This window comes from Macaca thibetana, chromosome 1 (genome assembly GCF_024542745.1).
Source record: "Macaca thibetana thibetana isolate TM-01 chromosome 1, ASM2454274v1, whole genome shotgun sequence".
Taxonomy (NCBI): Eukaryota; Metazoa; Chordata; class Mammalia; order Primates; family Cercopithecidae; genus Macaca; species Macaca thibetana.
In genome coordinates this window covers 193,993,987-194,019,320 of record NC_065578.1, presented here as the reverse complement: position 1 = coordinate 194,019,320, position 25,334 = coordinate 193,993,987, and the positions used below count along the sequence as shown (strand labels likewise).

Genomic DNA, 25,334 nt, shown 5'->3' with positions numbered 1-25,334 from the left:
CTTTCTCCATGACCACTTCAAACTTTGTCTACTATCTCTTATTCAAGACTCCTGGTGCCAGATGTTTTGGAATTTACAATAATAATCTGGAATACATAGTATATATTATATAATACTCCACAGGGTCTGGGAAGTCACTCATCATCAAATACATTAGCATTTTTACAGCAGTGTGAAAAGTCACACTAAATAGGTTAAATAAAAATGATATACATTAAATGTTTTGTCAAGCTACTGAAACAAAACTGTTTAATACACAACTTGATATAAGATCAGGTTAGGCTTTACCATTACACTTATGAAAAAACTTTGGTTTTCAGACATTTTTAGATTTTTAGATCACAGATAAAGATGGTACTATCATGTTTGCTTGCGGATAGGCATTAGTCTGGATTCATTCCCACAGGCTACCCTTCACATCCAGTTAGTCTCTGAGGCTGGCTGTTCTACCTCACTAAATGTCTTTTGAAGTTCACTGCTTCTGGCTATCCCTTCTGCCATAGTAATTCAGGAAACCACAATTTTCTCCTGAATTACCTTAATAGACTTCTACCTAGTCTCTGTCCCTCTAGACTCCACCCACTTGTTTCCCCTGCCCGACCCCAGGGCCCTTTGATCTGTTCTCTACACTGCAGCCAGAGTGACCTCTATAACACAGATATGATTGTGCTATTCCCCTGAGTAAAGCATTTATTTGGATCCCTAATGGCCTCAAGATGAAGTTCAGTTGTCTTAATATGACTTTACAAGCCCCCTGCTGACTTTTCCAGCTTTATCTCTTGCCATTTTCTACCTCCTGGGCAAAGCCCCAGTCTTACTGCACTATTTTTAGATCTCTAAGAGAAAGTTGTTTGCTTTTGTATTTGGACAAGTTGTTCCCTCTTTGACAATGTACTAGTAAAAATCACAACTCTTCTTCTTTCAAGATAGAAACTAAAACTAAAGATAAATTATGAGTGTCAGTATGTGCAGAGGCCTGTGTTAATCATGGCCAAGAAAATGGGGCCTGTCCAATCATCTTAGTCACCCTGCACCTATGTTTATTTCTGATTAATCCTGGATTCACTATTTTTTCCCCCAGAGTATACCAGAATAAGAATGCATGCAGAAATAATTATGTATCCAAATACAGATTTGTTTAGATCAACCACTTATGAAACTGACTTTGCAAAGATTATGACAGTGAGAGGAATCTAGCATAGCTGACTCCGCCTTGCTTCTGGCCTCACAGGCTGGCTGTCTTCACTCTTCCCTGGGTGTCAAAGCCAAGCTCACCATGAGAGGAACTTAGTCTATAGTTTAACCTGAAAGCAAGAACTAACCCCTTCCTGGCTCAGGAACTGAAAACTGCCTTTGTAAAACTAATGAAAAGTTGCAAGATTAAGATTATGGGAGCGGCCTGAACGCTGCTAAAATGTAGACGTAGGTTCTATAGTGCTTTACTGCTCAGGGGTCATGTGGTCCAGAGGTCACAAGATTTGTGATTTCCCCAACTGATCCCGTAGATAACATCACTATCATAAAACCTAAGACTGGTCTTTTGAGATGTTTTTTAGATGTGCATTCCAGCAGCCGATGGACCTCACGTGGACCCTGACTTATGACTCACCTGATCCTGTGGCCCCACCCAGAGGTAGACTCAGCACAAGACGACCGTTTTCTACATCTCTATGGTTTCATCCCCAGTCAGTCAGCAGTACCCACTTCCTAGCCCTTGCCCACCAAACTGTCCATAAAAACCTTAACCTTTGATCCTTTGGGGAGACTGATTTGAGTAATAATTCCATCTCTTATGTGGGTGGCCTCTTGTCAATTAAAATGGTAACTTCAATAACACAGTCTTGGTGAATTGATTTTCTCTGTGCAGGGGGCAGGAACAACCTGTTGGGCAATTACACTTATACATACAATTAAATATTTTATATGCTTCTTAAAATTTTATAATCACAAATATGATATCACCAAGTTATAGAACATTTAGACAAAAAAAAAAACAGGAAAGACCCATGTTTTCATCATCCTATAAAATATTTGCTATACATAACTGTCTCCTGAAAGGTAAGCTCTGTGAGGATAACAGCCTCATGTATTCTATTTACGGCTGTGTCCTCAGTGAAGTGCTTTAATGTTTAAAAAATATAAATACAGGCCAGGCATGGTGACTCTCATCTGCAATCCCAGAAAGTTGGGAGGCTGAGGCTGGAGGATTGCTCAAGCCCAGGAGTTCAAGACCAGCCTGGGCAACATGATGAGACACCATCTTTACTAAAAAAAAAAAAAAAAAAAAAAAAATTATTTGGGCATGGTCACACAGCCTATAGTCCCAACCTCTCGGGAAGCTGAGGCAGGAAGATTGCTTGAGCCCAGGAGGTGAAAGCTGCAGTAAGCCATGATCACGACATTGCAATCCAGCCCAGGAGACAGGGTGAGACCTTGTCTCAAAATAATAATAATAATAAAAGTACCTAAATGAATGATTGACGTATCATTTTGGTATACTGAATTAAAATGTGAACATACTTGAATTTTCTACCATATACCCATTTAGCAACATTGAGGTTCTCAATTTTAGTACACGCAAAGTTTTGGTTGTTCCCGTAAGAGAAAATCAGAAAAAGAAGGTCCTTGGAAAAGACCACAGGTTTGGAGGTAAAGCAAAAGGCAAAGAAGTAGATATTTTTTCCCCACATACAATGATTCCCAAAGATATGTTTTTCAATGAATCCTGGGGAAAGATGAAGGAAGCAAGGAGAAAGTAAAACTGACTCTCAGAAGTATCACTGGTGACATGAGTGAGATGACAACTGACACTGAAGTGGAGAAGAGGGGAGGCGTACACGAGGTTGAGTCATAACATCACAAAGGCATCATTCATTGTCATAGACAAGAGCCAACAAATGACTTCTTGTATGAGTAATGTATGCCATACAGCAAAATAAATTTGCCAGTATCTTGTTAGAACTGTAGGTGGAAGCCATCTAGAAAAATTTCTGATGAGCCAAGGGATAAATGGATCAATTAAATTAGAATCTCTACTTGTTATCTTTAAAGGTGTTAAGGTCATGAAAGTCAAGGAAAATTTCAGAAACTGATCTAGATTGAAAGAGACTAAGGAGAAAACTAAATGCAATGCATGGTCCTGACCTGGATCCTTCTGCTAACAAAGAACCTTATTGAGACAACTGGTGAAATCTGAATGGAGTCTAAGGATTAGATGGTAGTAATGAATGAATGTTGATTTCCTTATTTGGATGCTTGTAATGTGATTATGTAAAAAAAAAAAAAAAAATGCCCTTTTATGTTAAAAATACACACTGAAGGATTCAGAAGTATGCACATTATGTTGATGACGTACTCTCAAATATTCGTAAAAAAGTTTATTGTATTGTACCCGCAACATTTCTAAAAGTTTAAAATTGTTTTAAAAAATTAGAATCTTGGCCAGGCACAGTAGCTCATGCCTGTAATCCCAGCACTTTGGGAAGCCAAGGCGGGTGGATCACAAGGTCAGGAGATCAAGACCATCCTGGCTAACATGTCAAAACGCTGCCTCTACTAAAAATACAAAAAATTAGCCGGGCATGGTGGTTTGCACCTGTAGTCTCAGCTACTTGGGAGGCTGAGGCAGGAGAATAGCTTGAACCTGGGAAGCAGAGGGTGCAGTGAGTCGAGATTGCACCACTACACATCAGCCTGTGCAACAGAGCGAGACTCTGTTTCAAATAAAATAAATAAATAAATAAATTAGTATCTCTGGGGGTGAGTCTGGACATCAGTATTTAAAAAACTGGCTAGGTGATTCTGACGTGCAACCAAGGCTAGGAAACACTGTTACAGAGTCTTCATCATCTCCAGAGAAAAAAGGTGACGTACTTTTTCAATGAGTGCAAAAAATATAATTTATTTAACTAAACTCTTCCTTCCTTTCTTTCAAAAATCACTTATTGAAGAGCTTTTATATGCCAGGCAAGAGAAATCTCTTCCCTATGTGTATTCACAGTCTCACACGAGCAAACAGACACTGTGCGTAATAGTATAACAATAATAACTACTATCATTTGTTGAGCAATCACTATTTGCTAGGCACAATGCTATTTGATAGGGCAGGTACTGTTACCTTCGTTTTACAGAGTGAGGAAACCTATGCACAGTGACATGAGTAACTTGCCCAGGTGTAGAAAGCTATTTTGAGTCTTGTCTACACCACTATAGTATAGGAAGGCAAAGTGCTGTGAAAACACACGTACGGACTGATGCAGACTATGGGTGCCATAGAAGGTTTCTTAGAGGAGGGAAGGTGGGATATATCTGTAAATATGCATATGATTTCCATTGTTAATGATCACAAATACTCCTTCCATGAACATCTGTGCAGGTAACTTTCCATTTTGTAGTCCTGCTGCCACTCTCTTCCTTTGCTTAGATTCTAAGAAGTAGAATTCTGGGACAAAAGTTATAGAAATACTCCAAGGCTTTCAATATGTTATGCCCATAGTTGTCACCAGCTTTATGAGGGTATCTACTTTACTATAGCATTGCCAGCAGTGGGCATTATTACTTCAAAAATTCTTTGCCATTAATAGAAAACTAGTATTTGATTACTCAGCTGAACATTTTTCCATCAATGCTGTCTTTAACACAGAAATTTAAGATCTTTATAGTTACAACCAGCAGAGTATAAGAGAACATTAACAGTGAAAGAACATTCTAGAATGTCTCATATTATAAATACCATAATTTATTCCTATAATCACAAAATTGACTGGGTCACAATTAGCAATATTCAAAGAAAACAAATTTCGGTATTCATGCTAAGATCTTTGACCTCTCAAACTTACTATGAATTCTAGGAGTACAGCAGAAATGAGTTGTTTGATCCTATCACAATCCAGCAAGTAAAACATGTTCTATAACTGTTTGCTATAAAAAAAAAAAAAAATAAATAAATAAAATAACGGATAATGACAAAATATAAACTGAAGCCATACTTTCTGAGAGAAGTAGCATGTTCCCCTCTTTCTCTTCTGGCCATATAAATAGGATAACAATATATTCCAGTTTGCATGTGACAGTTCCGGTTTATGCCTCTTGTCCTAACATCTTTTCTGATTAGAGCTGCCTTTCGAAGTGTGCTTAATTGGGCAATAAATTTTATGGTTACTCTGCATCTACAGGATGTCCCCCTAATGAAGAGCTGATCTTAGGAACAAAGTGCTCACTGATCAGACAACTTGTCTTTGTGTCACTCGGATTTTCACTTTGAAGACCTATAGCCAGACACCTCATTTGGCTTTTACGTATTTTCATAGTATTTTATCATCTGAAGCCAAATAATAATCTGAAAGTAGTTAATTGATAAGGGCATCCTTGACTATATCAGCACTCTTTATTTCATTTTATTGATAAAAGAAGTGAGGCATGGAAAGAAAATGTGGCTTATTCAAGCTCACATCAAGTAACATAATCAGCCATATGAGAGGAAGCTACTGAAGCTCTAACTTCTGATTTTTGATTAATAATCTAAACCACACAGTCATTAGTATGCAATGAAATCTCCAGTGTAGTTAGATCAGAAAAAATTCAATCATTTAGTAAATGGCTTTACAAACTACAGGCAGTAATAATCTATTTCAAACGAGATGAGCAATATCATAGGCATACCTTAGATAATGCTTTTTCCTTTTTCTTTTTTTTCCCTCAGTCCCCCTTGGATAATATTTTTAATGAGTATAAATTTCATAGTTAATAATATTTCAGTCTTATTGAGTAAAAGTCTCTGTTCAAACCTAGTTGACAGGTCCAAGCTATCAGAAGGTGAGGAAATATTTATAAAATAAGTGAAAATTTTAAATAAACATTAATCTTTTTGGTTATTAAAAAATAAAGCTTGTTACATTTTTACATTTCACAAGTATGTCTAAATTTCATACAAAGATGCACAATAGATAAGATTTTACAAATATCTTGGACTATATCAGAAAATGTTAATGGAGCTAATGAAGTCACTTCCTATAACAACAACAAAGAAACATGGGGATAAATTTAATAGACTATGACTAAGAACCATATGAAAAAAAGTGACTCTACTGCTTGCATAAAAGGAGAGGCATACCATATATGAAGTTGGAGAACCTCACTATTACAGATATGACATTTCCATATAATTTATAAACATATTGTAACATCAGTCAAGATCCCATTTGCATTTTGTAGGGGTGGAGTAAAGACCTCGGTAAAAAATCATTTAAAGTTCATTCGGAGGTTGGCTGGGCGTGGTGGCTCATGCCTGTAATCCCAGCACTTTGGGAGGTGGGTGGATTGCCTGAGGTCAGGAGACCTCAGGCTAAACCTCATCTCTACTAGAAGTACAAAAAAAACCTCATCTCTACTAGAAGTACAAAAAAAACCTCATCTCTTCTAGAAGTACAAAAAATTAGTTGGGCGTGGTGCACGCACCTGTCACCCCAGCTATGCAGGAGGCTGAGGCTGGAGAAATGCTTGAACTCAGGAGGCGGAGGTTGCAGTGAGTCGAAATCGCACCACTGCACTACAGCCTGGGTGACAGAGCGAGACTCCCTCTCAAAAAATAAATAAATAAATAGATAAAATAAAGTTCATTTGGAGGAATACATTTTAGGGACTAACCAAGAACACTTTTGTAAAGTATAAATAAGCTATAATAATAAAAACAGTATTTTGCTGGCACAGATCAATGGAATAAAACAGGAAGTTCAGAAACAGGCAAGGATGTATATAAGTATTCAATAAATGAGAAAGAACAATGAAAGGATGGAAGGATTTAACAAATTTAGCCATGGATTTAGCCATTTAAATAAAATGTTTATTATTAATAAACAATATTGTGATAACTGGCTAAATCCATACCTCACACGATATGTCTAATAAATTCCAGGTGGACTGAACATTTCAATGTATGAAAATGAAAACAAAATATTTGGGGAAGGCTTTTCTATGTACAACTTCCAGGACATAATTTTTTTTTAAGACTAATAGATTTGTTCACATAAAACATAATACTCATTAAAATAAATGTGTATTAAGGATATCAGCCATTTTTCTGTCATTTATAGCATAATTACTTATATTTATTTCTTTTTAAGTTTCATTTAGCTTATTTTGACACAAAAATTTTAAAATCTATAAGAAGTTAAAAAAATAAAATTTGTATTTACAGTTTCCTTCTCGGATTTCGGTCTAGAAATGACTTTCTTAACCCTAAACCAGACCTATTTTCACTTATATTTTTCTCAGAATTCTTTCATTGTTTCATATTTTATGTTAATTTAAAATATGAGAGATAAATATGGCTCCGTCTCATATTAGTTGTCTGGCTTGGGGATGTTACTTAACCTCTCTGAGTCTCAATTTCAGTTTCCTAAAAAAAACAGATATAACAAATACCAGCCTATTGGAATTGCTATGGCAATGAAAAGAAATCATTTATACAACACATGTGTCATGGTAGAATCTGGTTAATAAAGGTGACCAAAATGTTAGCTATCACTTTTAGTGCTATTGTTACAGTCAGTAGCTAGTCGGGTATGAGCAGGGCAGGAAAGGGCTCCCATACCTCACACCAGGAGTATCGGGAGACCATCAGATGATGGTCAGGTGGTTGTTAACTATCTCGCTGAAGTAATAATTGATCACAGCTGGCACCAGGGAAAGGCGGTCTCTTAGTAGATCGAAAACAACTAAAACTGGTGACGAGTGGCTTCCCAGTAAGATCTCAGGAGTTGGGCGAGTGGTCAGAAGTAATGCAAGACCCTGGAGGTATGCCACCATATAAAAACCCCAAGTCAAAAGGTCAAGCCATACACTTGTCTTTCAAGTCACCTGCTTGGCCCTCTTCCAAGTGTACTTTCCTTTCTTTTGTTCCTGCTGTAAAGCTTTTAAGTAAACTTTCACTGCTGCTCTAAAACTTGCCTCAGTCTCTCCTTCTGCCTTATGCTTCCTCAGTTGGATTCTTTCTTCTGAAGAGGCAAGTACTGAGGTTGCTGCAGACCCCTATGAATTTGCCATGGGTAACACTATCACACTGTATATTTGACTCCTCCCCCACCCTTTTAGAGGCAAAGTCGCACTATGATGTCCAGGGTAGAGTGCAAGGGCTATTCACAAATGCAATAATAGCACACCATGGCCTTGAACTCCTGGCCTCAAGCAATCCTCCCACTTAAGCCTCCCAAGTAGCTGGGACTCCAGGTGAATGCCACTGAGCCTGGCTGGACTTCTTAATTTCATTGGAAAACAGTTGACCCTTGAACAGTGCGGAGGTATGGGGTACCTATCCCCTGCACAGTGGAAAAATCTACATATAACTTTTGATTCCCCAAGAGCTTAACTACTAATGCTGTTGACCGGGGGCTTCACTATTAACAAAAAGTCGATTAACACGTAAATAGACTAGTAATTACCTATATGTTACGCATTCATAATATACATATTTTTTTCTTTTATTTTTGGTATTTCTAGGCTACAAAGTTCACCCTAGAGTTTTTTCAAATTGCCACAAATCTCCAAAAAACTTTCTAATATATTTATTGAACAAATGAATATATAAGTGGACCAGCACAGTTCAAACGTTGTTCAAGGGTCAACTGTATGTATTTTCATGACTAGCAATTTATGGTGATGGTATAGTCATCTGATGTAAAAACAAATTTCACACCATTTAATTATTTTAAAATCATAATGTATGCCAACCAGAAAAACTATCTAAATTCTTTGAAGGCTATACAGCATACTACAAATTGGTCTTTGAAAGCTGCAGTCCAAAATCATCAGGTGGACAAGGAACAGAGTCATTCAAGGGGAACATTACACACCGGGACCTGTCAGTGGGTGGGGGGCTGGGGGAGGGATAACATTAGGAGATATACCTAATGTAGGTGATGGGTTGATGGGTGCAGCAAACCACAAGGGCACGTGTATACCTATGTAACAAAACTGCACTTTCTGCACATGTAACCTAGAACTTAAATAATAAAACAAAAAGTTTTCTTACACATTAGAACTTCTGAGATAATTTACGAGCTTGAAATATAAATAGGATGTTTACCTTCGTTATCTTACCTCTAATAGGCCATCCTCTGGCAGATCAGTACAGTGAACAGCATTCTGGATCTTAGTTTTACCAAAGATTGCTCTGAGAGTTCCAGGGCGTAAATGCCGGGCAATTTCCTATTAAACATACATTCACATATAGATTAAAGTTAGTCATATGGTATAAATAAGAAAAACACTAGCTATATGACACATTAACTTATTTATGAAATACATGTTACATATAGACAGTGCTTATAAGGGTTTTTCTGTGGCCCAATGTAAAGTCTGCTTTCATCTACATCGGGGAAAAATAATAATTGCATTTCTTTTTATCAGTAGATTTTGGGAATCACACAAAATGTGAAGCTAGTTCATTACCGTGAAAGACTTGTATTTTATAAAGACAGTAGAGATCTTAATAACTTTGATTTAAAATGAACCAATTTGATGCTGTCAATTTCAAAATATTTTTTTAAAATGTTAGCTGTATCAACTTAGTAGTAATCTTTAGGGGGAAAAATATGGTCACAAATAGCCCTGAATTTAATGAGGGTTAGAGAGAGGCAAGGGAATGATAATGATGTACAAAAAAATTTAAACTGAGTAAGACAGGAAGAGAGGACCTAGGGGATAAAGAGGTAATCGACAATGAAAAGGTGGATCAATGAATTTGAGCTCCTAGTGGTACGGGATAATTATTGAGATCAGTATGTTAGAGGAAGAGAGCTGGAAAGTTAAAAGATACTTGAGATTGAGATTACGGTGGGTGGGAGGAGATAGGGCTACAGTGATTGATAATGATCAGTTTTAAGGCATAACCATGGCTAAGGTTAGTTTGAGGGCAAGAATGTTAGAAGAAAGAAGAGCAACATATTGAGAGGCCAAGTTAGTAAGTAGATCATCTCTATGAAAGTGGAAATCAGAAAGAATCATGACAGGTATAGCTTAGGGTGCAAAGATTCAGGGCAGCATTCACATTTGTGGTTGCATCACTTAACAATGTTTTAAGGCATGCATTTATTTAATTACTTAAGTTTTATTTGTCAGGTTTCCAACAAATGTCAGCTATAAATGTATTATGTTTAGGAAAAACATTTTGATAAAGCAGAACATAAGGATGTCTTTATATTTCATATTTATTACTCTCATTCTGTTCTCCATAATTTTTCTAGCAAGTAAGTATCCAATATTAAAAACCTACTCAGCTGAGCATGGTGGCCCACACCTGTAATCCCAACACTTTCAGAGGCAGAGGTGAGTGAATCATTTGTGGTCAGGAGTTCGAGACTAGCCTGGCTAACATGGTGAAACCCTGTCTCTACAAAAATTAGTTGCGCGTGGTGGTGCGTGCCTGTAATCTCAGATACTCAGGAGGCTCAGGCAGGAGAATTACCTGAACTTGGGAGATGGAGGTTGCAGTGAGCTGAGATTATGCATTGCACTCCAGCTTGGGCAACACATCAGACTCCGTCTCAAAAAACAAACAGAAGACTTACTCTGTTTGTATAGTGGGAAGCTGTCATTTTGTGACATAAGATGTAATTTATGAAATTGTGAAAGGTGAGTACTCATGTTCTTTTTCTTATTTCTGGTCAGAGAATAAAACACTTTTAAATTACTCAGTTTCAGTAAACTATTTTATTAGAACCTATTCTCTCTAAAATTTTGTTTGATGGCCAGGCTCATGCCTATAATTGGCACCTTGGGAGGAGTTTGAGAGCAGCCTTCGGCAACACAGAGAGATCCCGTCGCTACAAAAAATACAAAAATTAGCCGGGTGTAGTGGCGCACCCCTGTAGTCCCAGCTACTTGGGAAGCTGAGTGGGAGGATGGCTTGAGCTTGTGAGGTCAAGGCTACAGTGAGCCAAGATGACGCCACTGCACTCCAGCCTGGGTGACAGAGCAGGACCCTGTCTCAAAAAAAAGAAAATTTTATTTAACTTGTACTACATTCATTAAAATATTACTTTCATGTAAGTGTCTGCTACATGCACAGCACTTGAAATCTGAAGAGGTTCATGTGTGTTGGCCTAGCGCGGTGGCTCATGCCTGTAATCTCAGCACTTTGGGAGGCCGAGACGGGTAGATCACCTGAGGTCAGGAGTTAGAGACCAGCCTGATCAACATGGTGAAACCCTGTTTCTACTAAAAATACAAAAATTAGCTGGGCATGGTGGCACGCACCTGTAGTCTCAGCTACTTGGGGGGCTGAGGCAGAAGAATGGCTTGAACCTGGGGGGCGGAGGATGCAGTGAGCCAAGATTGCACCACTGCACTCTAGCCTGGGTGAAAGAGCGAGATTCCATCTCAACAACAACAGCAAAACAGAGAGATTCGTGTGTGTGTGTGTGTGTGTGTGTGTGTGTGTGTGTGTGTGAATATAAATGGGATTGGTTGGTGGTTCCTGGGGTGGTTGTTAATATCTAATCATATTGTATTATGGTCAGAAAATATGGTCTCTTCCATCTATCTTTGAAGGAATTTTGTATCCCAACACATAATGAATGTTAGTGAGTATCCCACTGTGTTTAAAAACATTGTCATAGGTTGCATTCCCTGGGAAACCAACTCTGAAGTGGAGATACATTTGCAAAAAGTTTGCTGGTTGTGGCCTTAGGATCTACACTTGTGGGGAAGTGAGGAAAAGAGGATGGCCTCAGACAATCCTACACAGAGCTCTGGAGCTGCAACGGCCCTTCAGAGTTGTCCTCAACGGAGACAAAAGGGTCAGGCCTTTATCCCCCAAACTGTTAAATTACTAGATATGGGTCATTCCAGGGAAGGGGACATGACCTTAGGCAAAGTGACTTTCTTCAGCAGAGGGCAATTCCTGGAGAGAGATTTTGTAGATTACTGTCAGCTCCTGCCACTCCCAGCAGGAATGAGCATTTCAGTTCTAAAGGGCAGAGGGACATCTGAGTGGCTCTCCACAGAACCACTATGCACATTTGCACACACACACATATATATATATTTATGGCACTTTAGACTACGGCAATCTGATTACCATTCCCTTTAGGTAACTATTTTTGTTTTTCTTTCTGAAAGGTTTTGCACTATCTCTTTAACTAGGCCTTTGTCATTTATCAGTCATTCTGTTCCATACTCAATGGTCCAATTTAATCTAAGATATACATCTTCAGTCAGCTTCTACTATTTATTATTTTCTCCTCCATTTTATCTCTTCTTGCCTTTATTTCTATAAGAAAGATGTTGAAATTTCTTAACTCTCCTTTCTCTTTTACAGTTTCCATGTAATTATCTTTTTGTGTTATACTCTTGGAGAATAACTCCATTTGATCTGCTGCCTCACTAATTTGCTTGTAAACTGGGCCCACTATGCTATTTTATTAATTTACTGTGTATTTTAAAAACTTTAACAAATAGGTTTTTAATTTCCAATATCTATATATTTTTTTCCATGGATCCAATATTCTCTTAAGTCTTTCTGAGGAAACCTACTCTTCTTTTTTATAGTCTGTTTTTGTTAGCTCTATTAATTTGTTTTGTTTAGGTTTAGGTTCTGTTGGTTGAGTTTTGTGTCTTCTTTATGATATTCATAAACTTTAAATGGTTGGTAATTCCTGGCTTTTTTTTTTTGAGTTCTCTATTTGGTTGGCATAGATGCCAGGGACATGCTGCTAGATAACGTATTCTGGTTGCCTTCCGTTCAGAAGGGGGTGCTACCATTTTTCCTGAGTGTCATTAGCTGCCTTCCCATTGCTCTGCCTCTTTAGCTCAAGTCCCACATTCAGTGCCTGAGGCTGTGGCTAAAAGTATCAACTGCCTTCTGCTCAACATAAGCAAGCAAATGTGAAGGCGCTGATTTACTCTGCTGCTCTTCATGCAGCCCTCCAACTAACCACCCTGCTTATGGCCCTGTGCCCTTCCTCAGCCTTGCATCCATATGTCTGATGTGCAGTCCACCCAGTACCCCTACCCCTTCTGGAGCAGTTCTCTCCTGCATGTTTTAGAGTGTTGGTTTTCCTCAACAATCCAATCCTATCTGCTTTGAGTCTTTTGAAGTTTATGGCCTGTAACAAAACTAAAAAAACAAAAAAACAAAAAAAAAAAAAAAAAAAACCAAACCCACAAAAACATATATATGTGTGTGGGTGGGGGGGTTGGGTACTCTTCCTTGTTTTCCAGCATCACTGGAGATTTACTCTTTAAAATAACACATAGTGAAACAGTATCTCCTGTAAATTCCTGTAAGGACACAGGAAGCAGGGGGATGGTGGGCACATATGGTCTTCTGCCATCTGCATGACGCTTCATCTTACTGACTGACATTCTCTATTTCTCCAACACAACAAACCATCTTTAATTCATTTTTCATGCTGCTATCATCTTGTACCTAAATGCCAATATGATCATGTTATTTACTTGCTCAAAAAATCTTTGAAGGCTCATAATTGTCTATGGCCAAATGTCTAAACTCCTTAATGTGGCATTCAAGGTCCTCCCCACTCTTGCCTAAATCTACCTCACTCACACCTGCCCTGAAAGCTTACACATCCCAGTGAAAACACTGTTTCCTCTATAAAAGCAAATTAAGCCTTCCCAATCAGAGTAATCCTTCCTTCTTCAATGTTCCTACAGTAGTTTATACTTCCAATATAGGCCTTCTTGACTTGCAATTTATATAGTTGTTTTGTGAGCCTATTTTAATAAGATCCCATTAGATTTCAATCCCTGAACACAATATAAAACTTCCCTTATATTCTGTATCTTACTAATGAACACACAGTAAATGTTTGGTAAATATTTGCTGACTGACATAAAATGACAGTACTTCTATTCAGAGTGTCAGGATGGAGTAGCAAATAAGAGCGGGGGCTGTGGAAAAAGGCTCTCTGGATTTGAATTTTGCCTCTGCCACTTAACAGTTGTGTGACCAAACCACATTATTTAACCTCTCTGTGATGTTCTTATTTGTAAGACAAGTATAAAATAAATCTGTCTTAAGGAGATTAAGACAATTCTTAAAGAGGAAAAAAGGTATATTTTGGTAAATATCAAAGATAATCTACCCAAGCATTATATTATCTTTAAATAAATATATAGCATCTCTTAAGAGTTGTAATCATCATAGTTTTAGAATAAAGGTATACGTTTAGATTAGATCATAATCTAATTATGACCTATTATTATCCATTAATAAATCTCAGAAAACATGAAGTATTTTTACTGATATAAAATGTTTTATTTAGGTAAATGATAATGAAACCTAAAGATATAAAACAATAGGCATTTTCTTCATAGCTGCTCTTAAAATCTAGGCTTTCATTTTAGATCCTCTTTAAAAGGTATTGATAAATTAATTTTAGTTTTGGTTAGTATAAAATATCACATATGCTTATAAAGTAAAAAATACTGAAGTACTAAAAACTACAAAAATAATAAAAAATACCAAAAGTGAGAGTGAAATAATAACAGCATTTCCCCCCTCCATTTCCTGATGGATTGCCCCTAATTTTTCTAACAGATTTACATTCCTCTTGCTGCTTAAACTCTGGTGAAGACCATACTACCACTCATAGTCCCCTCCCTTCAAGGAGCAGAAACAATTATCAGATCATAAAAGCAACACAAAGTACCAACATATAATTTCATCTAATACCATAAATAATTCTTAAAAAGTTATTGTAGTATTTATAAATAACAGGTTATGCTGAGAAAATCAGACTCATTAAAGAGCAATACTTATTTGTACTTGGAGGATCAGCAGTCTTTCAAATTCCACAAAATTCCAGGCATATTCATCCTCCCCTAAAACCTTGCATGCTGAGTACCATCAAGTCAAATTCTTGGCTATGTTACAGTTCATCGTAAGTACTAAAAACTCTGCTCAGGTAATCCTGCTGTGGGAGGAAGAATTCTGATTTATAGAATGACCTCTAAATCTAAGACATCAAAAAAATGCATCAAATATAGAATAGTGATTGGCAAAATACTGAAAATAAAGAAGATAATATTTATTTAATTATTCTATGGCTGTGTTATAAAGAATGTCACTGTTTATTGAATAGTAGGTCTATCAGATTGATAAAATATGTCTGGACAAAGAATAACTTACTTCCATAATAAAGCCACTCAGTTTCAGTTCTAAACAATACAGAAGAGATATCTAAGAATGAAAATGCCCTTCCCTTTAAGAAACAAATTAAACTAGAAGAAGATTTATGAAATTTACTAATTACAGAAAAAAGATCAACTATAGAATATATTCAGATACAGTCATGCATTGCTTAACAACAGGCATATATTCTAAGAAATGCATCATGAGGTGATTTCTTCATTGTGTGAACATCATAGAGTGTACTTACATAAGCCTAGATGATATAGCCTACTACACATCTAGGCTATATAATTTGCTACTAGGCTACAAACTTGTATAGCATGTTGCTATATGGAATATTGTAGGCAACTGTAACACAATGATAAATATTTGTGTATCTACACATATCTAAACAGAAAAGGTACAGTAAAAATATGGTCAAAAATGATGTAGACCTGTAGAGGGCGTTTACCATGAATGGAGCTTGTAGGACTGGCAGTTGTTCTAGGTGAGTCAGTGAGTGAGTGTGAGCGCCTAGGACATTACTGTACACTACTGCAGACTTTATAAAACACTGTACACTTGGGCTACACTAAATTTATAAAAATATGTTTATTTCTTCAAAAGTAAATTAACCTTAGCTTACTGTAACTATTTCACTTCATAAAATTCTAAGTACTTTTTTTTAACTTTTTGACTCTTTTGCAATAACACAGCTTAAAACACAAACACATTGTACAGCTGTACAAAAATCTTTTCTTTCTTAACATTATTATTCTAAAAGCTTTTTCTATTTTTTAAGTTTTCTTTTGAAACCTTTTTGTTAAAAATGAAAACACAAACACACGCATTAGCCTAGGCTTACACAGGGTCAGAGTCATCAATATCACTGTCTTCCACCTTCATATCTTGTCCCATTAGAAGGTCTTTAGTGACAATAACACACATAGAGCTGTCATCTCCTCTGATAAAATGCCTTGTTCTGGAATACCTCCTGAAGGACCTGCCTCAGGCTCTTTTACAGTTAACTTCTTTTTTTTTTAAATTTATTTATTATTATTATACTTTAAGTTGTAGGGTACATGTGCATAACGTGCAGGTTTGTTACATATGTATACTTGTGCCATGTTGCTGTGCTGCACCCATCAACTCGTCATTTACATCAGGTATAACTCCCAATGCAATCCCTCCCCCCTCCCCCCTCCCCATGATAGGCCCTGATGTGTGATGTTCCCCTTCCTAAGTCCGAGTGATCTCATTGTTCAGTTCCCACCTATGAGTGAGAACATACGGTGTTTGGTTTTCTGTTCTTGTGATAGTTTGCTAAGAATGATGGATTCCAGCTGCATCCAAGTCCCTACAAAGGACTCAAACTCATCCTTTTTTATGGCTGCATAGTATTCCATGGTGTATATGTGCCACATTTTCTTAATCCAGTCTGTCACTGATGGACATTTGGGTTGATTCCAAGTCTTTGCTATTGTGAATAGTGCTGCAATAAACATACGTGTGCATGTGTCTTTATAGCAGCATAATTTATAATCTTTTGGGTATATACCCAGTAATGGGATGGCTGGGTCATATGGTACTTCTAGTTCTAGATCCTTGAGGAATCGCCATACTGTTTTCCATAATGGTTGAACTAGTTTACAATCCCACCAACAGTGTAAAAGTGTTCCTATTTCTCCACATCCTCTCCAGCACCTGTTGTTTCCTGACTTTTTAATGATTGCCATTCTAACTGGTGTGAGATGGTATCTCATTGTGGTTTTGATTTGCATTTCTCTGATGGCCAGTGATGATGAGCATTTTTTCATGTGTCTGTTGGCTGTATGAATGTCTTCTTTTGAGAAATGTCTGTTCATATCCTTTGCCCACTTTTTGATGGGGTTGTTTGTTTTTTTCTTGTAAATTTGTTTGAGTTCTTTGTAGGTTCTGGATATTAGCCCTTTGTCAGATGAGTAGATTGCAAAAATTTTCTCCCATTCTGTAGGTTGCCTGTTCACTCTGATGGTAGTGTCTTTTGCTGTGCAGAAGCTCTTTAGTTTAATGAGATCCCATTTGTCAATTTTGGCTTTTGCTGCCGTTGCTTTTGGTGTTTTAGACATGAAATCTTTGCCCATGCCTATGTCCTGAATGGTACTACCTAGGTTTTCCTCTAGGATTTTTATGGTATTAGGTCTAACATTTAAGTCTCTAATCCATCTTGAATTAATTTTCGTATAAGGAGTAAGGAAAGGATCCAGTTTCAGCTTTCTACTTATGGCTAGCCAATTTTCGCAGCACCATTTATTAAATAGGGAATCCTTTCCCCATTTCTTGTTTCTCTCAGGTTTGTCAAAGATCAAATGGCTGTAGATGTGTGGTATTATTTCTGAGGACTCTTTTCTGTTCCATTGGTCTATATCTCTGTTTTGGTACCAGTACCATGCTGTTTTGGTTACTGTAGCCTTGTAGTATAGTTTGAAGTCAGGTAGCGTGATGCCTCCAGCTTTGTTCTTTTGACATAGGAATGTCTTGGAGATGCAGGCTCTTTTTTGGTTCCATATGAACTTTAAAGAAGTTTTTTCCAATTCTGTGAAGAAACTCATTGGTAGCTTGATGGGGATGGCATTGAATCTATAAATTACCTTGGGCAGTATGGCCATTTTCACGATATTGATTCTTCCTATCCATGAGCATGGTATGTTCTTCCATTTGTTTGTGTCCTCTTTTATTTCACTGAGCAGTGGTTTGTAGTTCTCCTTGAAGAGGTCCTTTACATCCCTTGTAAGTTGGATTCCTAGGTATTTGATTCTCTTTGAAGCAATTGTGAATGGAAGTTCATTCCTGATTTGGCTCTCTGTTTGTCTGTTACTGGTGTATAAGAATGCTTGTGATTTTTGCACATTAATTTTGTATCCTGAGACTTTGCTGAAGTTGCTTATCAGCTTAAGGAGATTTTGGGCTGAGACAATGGGGTTTTCTAAATATACAATCATGTCATCTGCAAACAGGGACAATTTGACTTCTTCTTTTCCTAACTGAATACCCTTGATTTCTTTCTCTTGCTGCATCAACTAACGAGCAAAATAACCAGTTAATATCATAATGGCAGGATCAAGTTCACACATAACAATATTAACCTTAAATGTAAATGGACTAAATGCTCCAATTAAAAGACACAGACTGGCAAACTGGATAAAGAGTCAAGACCCATCAGTCTGCTGTATTCAGGAGACCCATCTCACACGCAGAGACATACATAGGCTCAAAATAAATGGATGGAGGAAGATTTACCAAGCAAATGGAGAACAAAAAAAAGCAGGGGTTGCAATACTAGTCTCTGATAAAACAGACTTTAAACCATCAAAGATCAAAAGAGACAAAGAAGGCCATTACATAATGGTAAAGGGATCAATTCAACAGGAAGAGCTAACTATCCTAAATATATATGCACCCAATACAGGAGCACCCAGATTCATAAAGCAAGTCCTTAGAGACTTACAAAGAGACTTAGACTCCCATACAATAATAATGGGAGACTTCAACACTCCACTGTCAACATTAGGCAGATCAACGAGACAGAAAGTTAACAAGGATATCCAGGAATTGAACTCATCTCTGCAGCAAGCAGACCTAATAGACATCTATAGAACTCTCCACCCCAAATCAACAGAATATACATTCTTCTCAGCACCACATCATACTTACTCCAAATTGACCACGTAATTGGAAGTAAAGCACTCCTCAGCAAATGTACAAGAACAGAAATTATAACAAACTGTCTCTCAGACCACAGTGCAATCAAACTAGAACTCAGGACTAAGAAACTCAATCAAAACCGTTCAACTACATGGAAACTGAACAACCTGCTCCTGAATGACTACTGGGTACATAACGAAATGAAGGCAGAAATAAAGATGTTCTTTGAAACCAATGAGAACAAAGATACAACATACCAGAATCTCTGGGACACATTTAAAGCAGTGTGTAGAGGGAAATTTATAGCACTAAATGCCCACAAGAGAAAGCAGGAAAGATCTAAAATTGACACTCTAACATCACAATTAAAAGAACTAGAGAAGCAAGAGCAAACACATTCGAAAGCTAGCAGAAGGCAAGAAATAACTAAGATCAGAGCAGAACTGAAGGAGATAGAGACACAAAAAACCCTCCAAAAAAATCAATGAATCCAGGAGTTGGTTTTTGGAAAAGATCAACAAAATTGACAGACCACTAGCCAGACTAATAAAGAAGAAAAGAGAGAAGAATCAAATCGACGCAATTAAAAATGATAAAGGGGATATCACCACCGACCCCACAGAAATACAAACTACCATCAGAGAATACTATAAACACCTCTACGCAAATAAACTGGAAAATCTAGAAGAAATGGATGATTTCCTGGACACTTACACTCTTCCAAGACTAAACCAGGAAGAAGTTGAATCCCTGAATAGACCAATAGCAGGCTCTGAAATTGAGGCAACAATTAATAGCCTACCAACCAAAAAAAGTCCAGGACCAGATGGATTCACAGCTGAATTCTACCAGAGGTACAAGGAGGAGTTGGTACCATTCCTTCTGAAACTATTCCAATCAATAGAAAAAGAGGGAATCCTCCCTAACTCATTTTATGAGGCCACCATCATCCTGATACCAAAGCCTGGCAAGGACACAACAAAAAAAGAGAATTTTAGACCAATATCCCTGATGAACATCGATGCAAAAATCCTCAATAAAATACTGGCAAACCGGATTCAGCAACACATCAAAAAGCTTATCCACCATGATCAAGTGGGCTTCATCCCTGGGATGCAAGGCTGGTTCAACATACGCAAATCAATAAACATAATCCAGCATATAAACAGAACCAAAGACAAGAACCACATGATTATCTCAATTGATGCAGAAAAGGCTTCTGACAAAATTCAACAGCCCTTCATGCTAAAAACGCTCAATAAATTCGGTATTGATGGAACGTACCTCAAAATAATAAGAGCTATTTATGACAAACCCACAGCCAATATCATACTGAATGGGCAAAAACTGGAAAAATTCCCTTTGAAAACTGGCACAAGACAGGGATGCCCTCTCTCACCACTCCTATTCAACATAGTGTTGGAAGTTCTGGCTAGGGCAATCAGGCAAGAGAAAGAAACTTTTTTTTTAATAGGTAGAAAAAGTGTACTCTAAAGCAATGATAAAAAGTATAGTAAATATGTAAACCAGTAACATAGTCATTTATTGTCATTACCAAGTATTATGTATTATATATAATTTATGTAGTATACTTTAATACAAGTGGCAGTACAGTAGGTTTATTTATGCCAACATCACCACCAACACCTGAGTAATGCATTGTGTGACTATGTCACAACAGGAATTTTTCAGCTCCATTAAAATATCATGGGATCAGCATCCTATACGAAGTCAGGTGTTGATGGAAATGTCATTATGCAGTGCATGACTGTAATTAGTAGCAAATGGTGGTTTATCACGAGGTCACTAGTCTAATTCCAGGAAAATCTAAGTACAAGGAAAAAAAATATTCTTTAGACTACAGCATAACTATGTGAGCAGTGATATAAATATGTGGAAAAATATTAAAAGAGGAGCTAGTACAGCTTGAGTCCTAGTAACCCTAAAACAGCTGTGAAACAATGTTATAATCATTGTCCTCCTTTCACAGGCAATAAGGGTAATAAAACTTAACATCAAATGCCAGTGAGGGGACCACCATAACTAAAACAGCAAATATTCTCATTTCTATCCATTACTAGTATTCTTCTGCAACAAGTCTTGTAATACTAAACAGCACATGCTAAGTGCTTTCCTTGACTCCTCTGGCACTTCAAAAATATCTTACCAAAACTGACCCATCAAACAGCTTTTCCCAGTAGTATGCAACTTTGTACTACCTAATATAGTTATGCAGTTTTATATTCCTGGGAGATAAGCAATGTCAGACGAATTCAAACTAAAACAAGATAATGGAACATGGGGAAGGAATTGGAAGTTGAAACGGAAGCCAGGGGAGAGACCCAGAGGCTACTTTGTGCTAAGTCTAAGGCTCCTTCTAGAACCTATGCACAGGCTTTAGAAAGAGTACCTGCAAAATTAAACTCAATGACTTATTTATATAATACTAATCTCATTGAATGAGCCACCTGCGGGTTCACAGTAAATACACTTATTGGCACTGGAAAATACATAAATTGTATATGAGGAATCATTAAAACATCTGGCTTGTGAACTCTGACAGGTTTCACATCTCACTTTTCATTAGATAAAAAATAGCTCTAATGTAAATTTATAGAACCTGAAGAGGGTCACAATGAAATGTTATTTCAGGTGAAATATTTAGATAATTCAATCCTGTCTTTCTCATTAGGTTTCAATAGACCACATGGCATCGTAACTATTGCCTCTTACTGGTCTGTTTGCTGTTTCAGCCAACAATAGGAACTGGCTGAAGTGAAAATCAAGTCTTATTTGACACAGGTGTCACTTTTAAAGGTAAAATCATGATCTCTTGGTTCTCTTTTTAAAAGAATGGGGCATTCTGCAGAAGGATGAGTTCAACTGAAAAAAAAGGAGAAAAATCTCTTAACTCACTTTCATATAAATTGCTTAGTATTTTAGCAAAAACTACAAAGATTCACGTATATAAGTAAAATCTAAGAACATAAACATTAGCATAGAGGGTTAGGGTTTTTGGTAAATATTTTCCCATTTCTTTTCGTTTTTCTAAATACATTTTAACAGATTTAACCTTTGATGTATACTTACATTACTACTAAAAAATTTAAGAGGCAGTCCTTTTTTTTTTTTTTTTTTTAAACACCATGGACCTGAAGGCAAGAGAGGCATTCTTAATATCTCCCCGCAAAAGAATCGTTCCACAATCTACTTCATCCCTATAAAATAATTACTACCCAGTCTTGCTTTACTATTTTAAAGAATCCTACAATTCAATGCTCAGAAACTTCCTCAAAAGAATAATATAACGAAATAACTGGGACCCACTCTGGGCACGTCTAACACCCAATTCTTGCCAAGTCCTGTCAATACAACTACTAATACATAGCCTGTATCAGTTGGCGTCTACATCCACTCTGGCACCATATTCCCCTGCCTAGAATATTGGGTTTTTAGATTTTATACTTGCTGGTTTATCTGGTTTCCTAGATACCACTACTCCTAGTAAACATATTGTCCAAAAAGCAGTTAGAATAAGCTTTAAAAAAACTTAAGTTGAATCATACCACTTTCCTGCCGAAGAATCTCTGATACTTTCCTTAAGAGAAAATGCAAAATTCTTGGGCTGGGCATGGTGGCTCATCCCTATAAACCCAGCACTTTGGGAAGCTGAGGTGGAAGGATCGTTTGAGGCCAGGTGTTCAAGATCAACCTGGCCAACACAGCAAGAACCTATCTCTTTAAAAAAAAAAAATTCTCAACATGACCTATAGTCCAGTATGCTCTGGCTCCTGCTTACCTCTCCAACCTCACCTGAAATGATTAGTCACATCAACCCCTTCCAACTTTTCAAACTAGTCACATCAACCCGTTCCAACTTTTCAAAGGCACCAAGCTCTTTCCTACCTCAAGCATGAAAACACACACTATTTTCCTTGGCTTAGCAATTCTCCTCTCTTTTTTTTTTTTTTTTTTGAGACGGAGTCTTGCTGTGTCACCCAGGCTGGAGTGCAGTGGCATGATCTTGGCTCACTGCAAGCTCCACCTCCTGGGTTCCTGCCATTCTCCTGCCTCAGCCTCCTAAGTAGCTGGGACTACAGGTGCCCACCACCATGCCCGTCTAATTTGTTTTTTTTTTGTATTTTTAGTAGAGACAGGGTCTCACCATGTTAGCCAGGATGGTCTTGATCTCCTGACCTCATGAATCCTGGCCTTGATCTCCTGACCTCGTGATCTGCCCACCTCGGCCTCCCAAAGTGCTGGGATTACAGGTGTGAGCCACTGCACCCAGCCTCTCCTCTCTTTCTTAATAACTGCCTTACAAATAGCTTACAACAAGCAACAGAAATCAGATGTGATAGATTCTACAGAGTGACTCTCTCAACTCTTTATTCTATCCTCCTTCTAGATGGAAATTAGAAATTTAAAAACTATATTCCCCAGACACATTTCTAGCTAGAGTTCTTGCAATGTGGAAGTTCTAGATGAGATTTGGAAGACAGGACAAAGCAGAAGCTATCTTCCTGCTGATGTTGCTACAGGCAGACAAGGTAGGAGACACAAGCGTTTGAGTTGTGGCAGACTCAATGCCTAAGTCACTGCTATGGTAGTAGCAGTGGAGGCAGCAGCAACCTCAGGATTCTAGGTATGGGAAGGTACTCTTGAAATCAGTGGCAACTGGAGCTGACTTAAGGCCCTGCAACTCTTAAGAAACTAAGTTCGTACACAGCTATTTCCTTGAATCGAACTCCTTTAAAAAAAATCCCTAGGCTGGTTTCTGTTTCTTGGGCTGAACTCTCAGTGATATTCTGAGGCTCCCTTTCTTTCTCTACAGAAAGCTGTTTTCCCTGTTCCCACTTAGTAAGTACCTTTTGGCCATCTGGTTTCACCTTTACCGCTTTATTGAAATTGCTCCCTCCAAAGACTTCAGCTGAAACCTTTTTTTTTTTTTTGAGACAGAGTCTTGCTCTGTCACCCAGGCTGGAGTGCAGTGGCATAATCTCAGCTCACTGCAACCTCTCCCTCATGGGTTCAAGCAATTCTCCTGCCTCAGTCTCCTGTAGGGTCCAGCCCCACAGGGCCAGTGGGTTGTTCTCCCCGTGTGTGGAGACAAGAGATTGTAGAAATAAAGACACAAGACAAAGAGATAAAAGAAAAGACGGCTGGGCCCGGGGGACCACTACCACCAAGACGCGGAGACCGGTAGTGGCCCCGAATGCCAGGCTGCACTGATATTTATTGAATACAAGACAAAGGGTCAGGGTAAGGAGTGTGAGCCATCTCCAATGATAGGTAAGGTCACGTGGATCACGTGTCCACTGGACAGGGGGCCCTTTCCTGCCGGGCAGCTGAGGCAGAGAGAAAGAGAGGAGAAATAATATGCCATTATTTCTGCATATCAGAGGCCTTCAGTACTTCACTAATTTGCTACTGCTATCTAAAAGGCAGAGCCAGGTGTACAGGATGGAACATGAAAGTGGACTAGGAGCATGACCACTGAAGCACAGCATCACAGGGGGACAGTTAGGCCTCAGGATAACTGGGGGCGGGCCTCACTGATGTCAGGCCCTCCACAAGAGATAGAGGAGTAGAGTCTTCTCCAAACTCCTCTGGGGAAAGGGAGACTCCCTTTCCCGGTCTGCTAAGTAGCAGGTGTTTTTCCTTGACACTGACGCTATGGCTAGACCATGGTCCGCTTGGCAACGGGCGTCTTCCCAGATGCTGGTGTTACCGCTAGACCAAGGAGCCCTCTGGTGGCCCTTCCCGGGCATAACAGAAGGCTCACACTTGTCTTCTGATCACTTCTCACTATGTCCCTTCAGCTCCTATCTCTGTATGGCCTGGTTTTTCCTAGGTTATAATTGTAAAGCAAGGATTATTATAATATCGGAATAAAGAGGAATTGTTACAAACTAATGATTGATATTCATATACAATCATATCTATTATCTATATCTAGTATAACGATTCTTATTTTATATATTTTATTATACTGGAACAGCTCGTGCCCTTGGTCTCTTGCCTTGGCACCTGGGTGGCTTGCCGCCCAGTCTCCTGAGTAGCTGAGATTACAGGCATGTGCCACCACGCCCAGCTAATTTTTGTATTTTTAGTAGAGATGGGGTTTCGCCATGTTGCCAAACTGGTCTCCAACCCCTGACTTCAGATAATCTGCCCGCCTCGGCCTCCCAAAGTGCTGGGATTACAGGTATGAGCTACCGCGCCTGGCCTAAAACCTCTTGTATAGCAGTGAAGTTACAAAAGTACCATCAGAAATAGTGGATCTAATACATGTGGCCAATAAACAGATGAAATAAAGCTCAGGGGGGCGGAGCAAGATGGTCGAATAGGAACAGCTCCAGTCTCCAGCTCCCAGCGCAAGCGACACAGAGGACGGGTGATTTCTGCATTTTCAACTGAGGTACTGGGTTCATCTCACTAGCGAGTGCCAGACAATCGGTGCTGGTCAGCTGCTGCAGCCCGACCAGCGAGAGCTGAAGCAGGGCGAGGTATCGCCTCA

The 25,334-nt window shown here is 38.3% G+C and overlaps 1 protein-coding gene across 3 annotated transcripts in view; it reads right to left on the bottom strand.

The window, feature by feature from the left end:
- Window positions 1–25,334, bottom strand: part of NME7 (NME/NM23 family member 7) — a 218,374-nt gene that overhangs the window by 34,858 nt on the left and 158,182 nt on the right. For all 3 annotated transcript variants that reach the window (XM_050784788.1, XM_050784797.1, XM_050784787.1), the window contains exon 11: window positions 9,097–9,204. In XM_050784788.1, coding sequence (XP_050640745.1) covers window positions 9,097–9,204 — 108 coding nt within the window. The remainder of the gene's footprint in view (window positions 1–9,096; window positions 9,205–25,334) is intronic.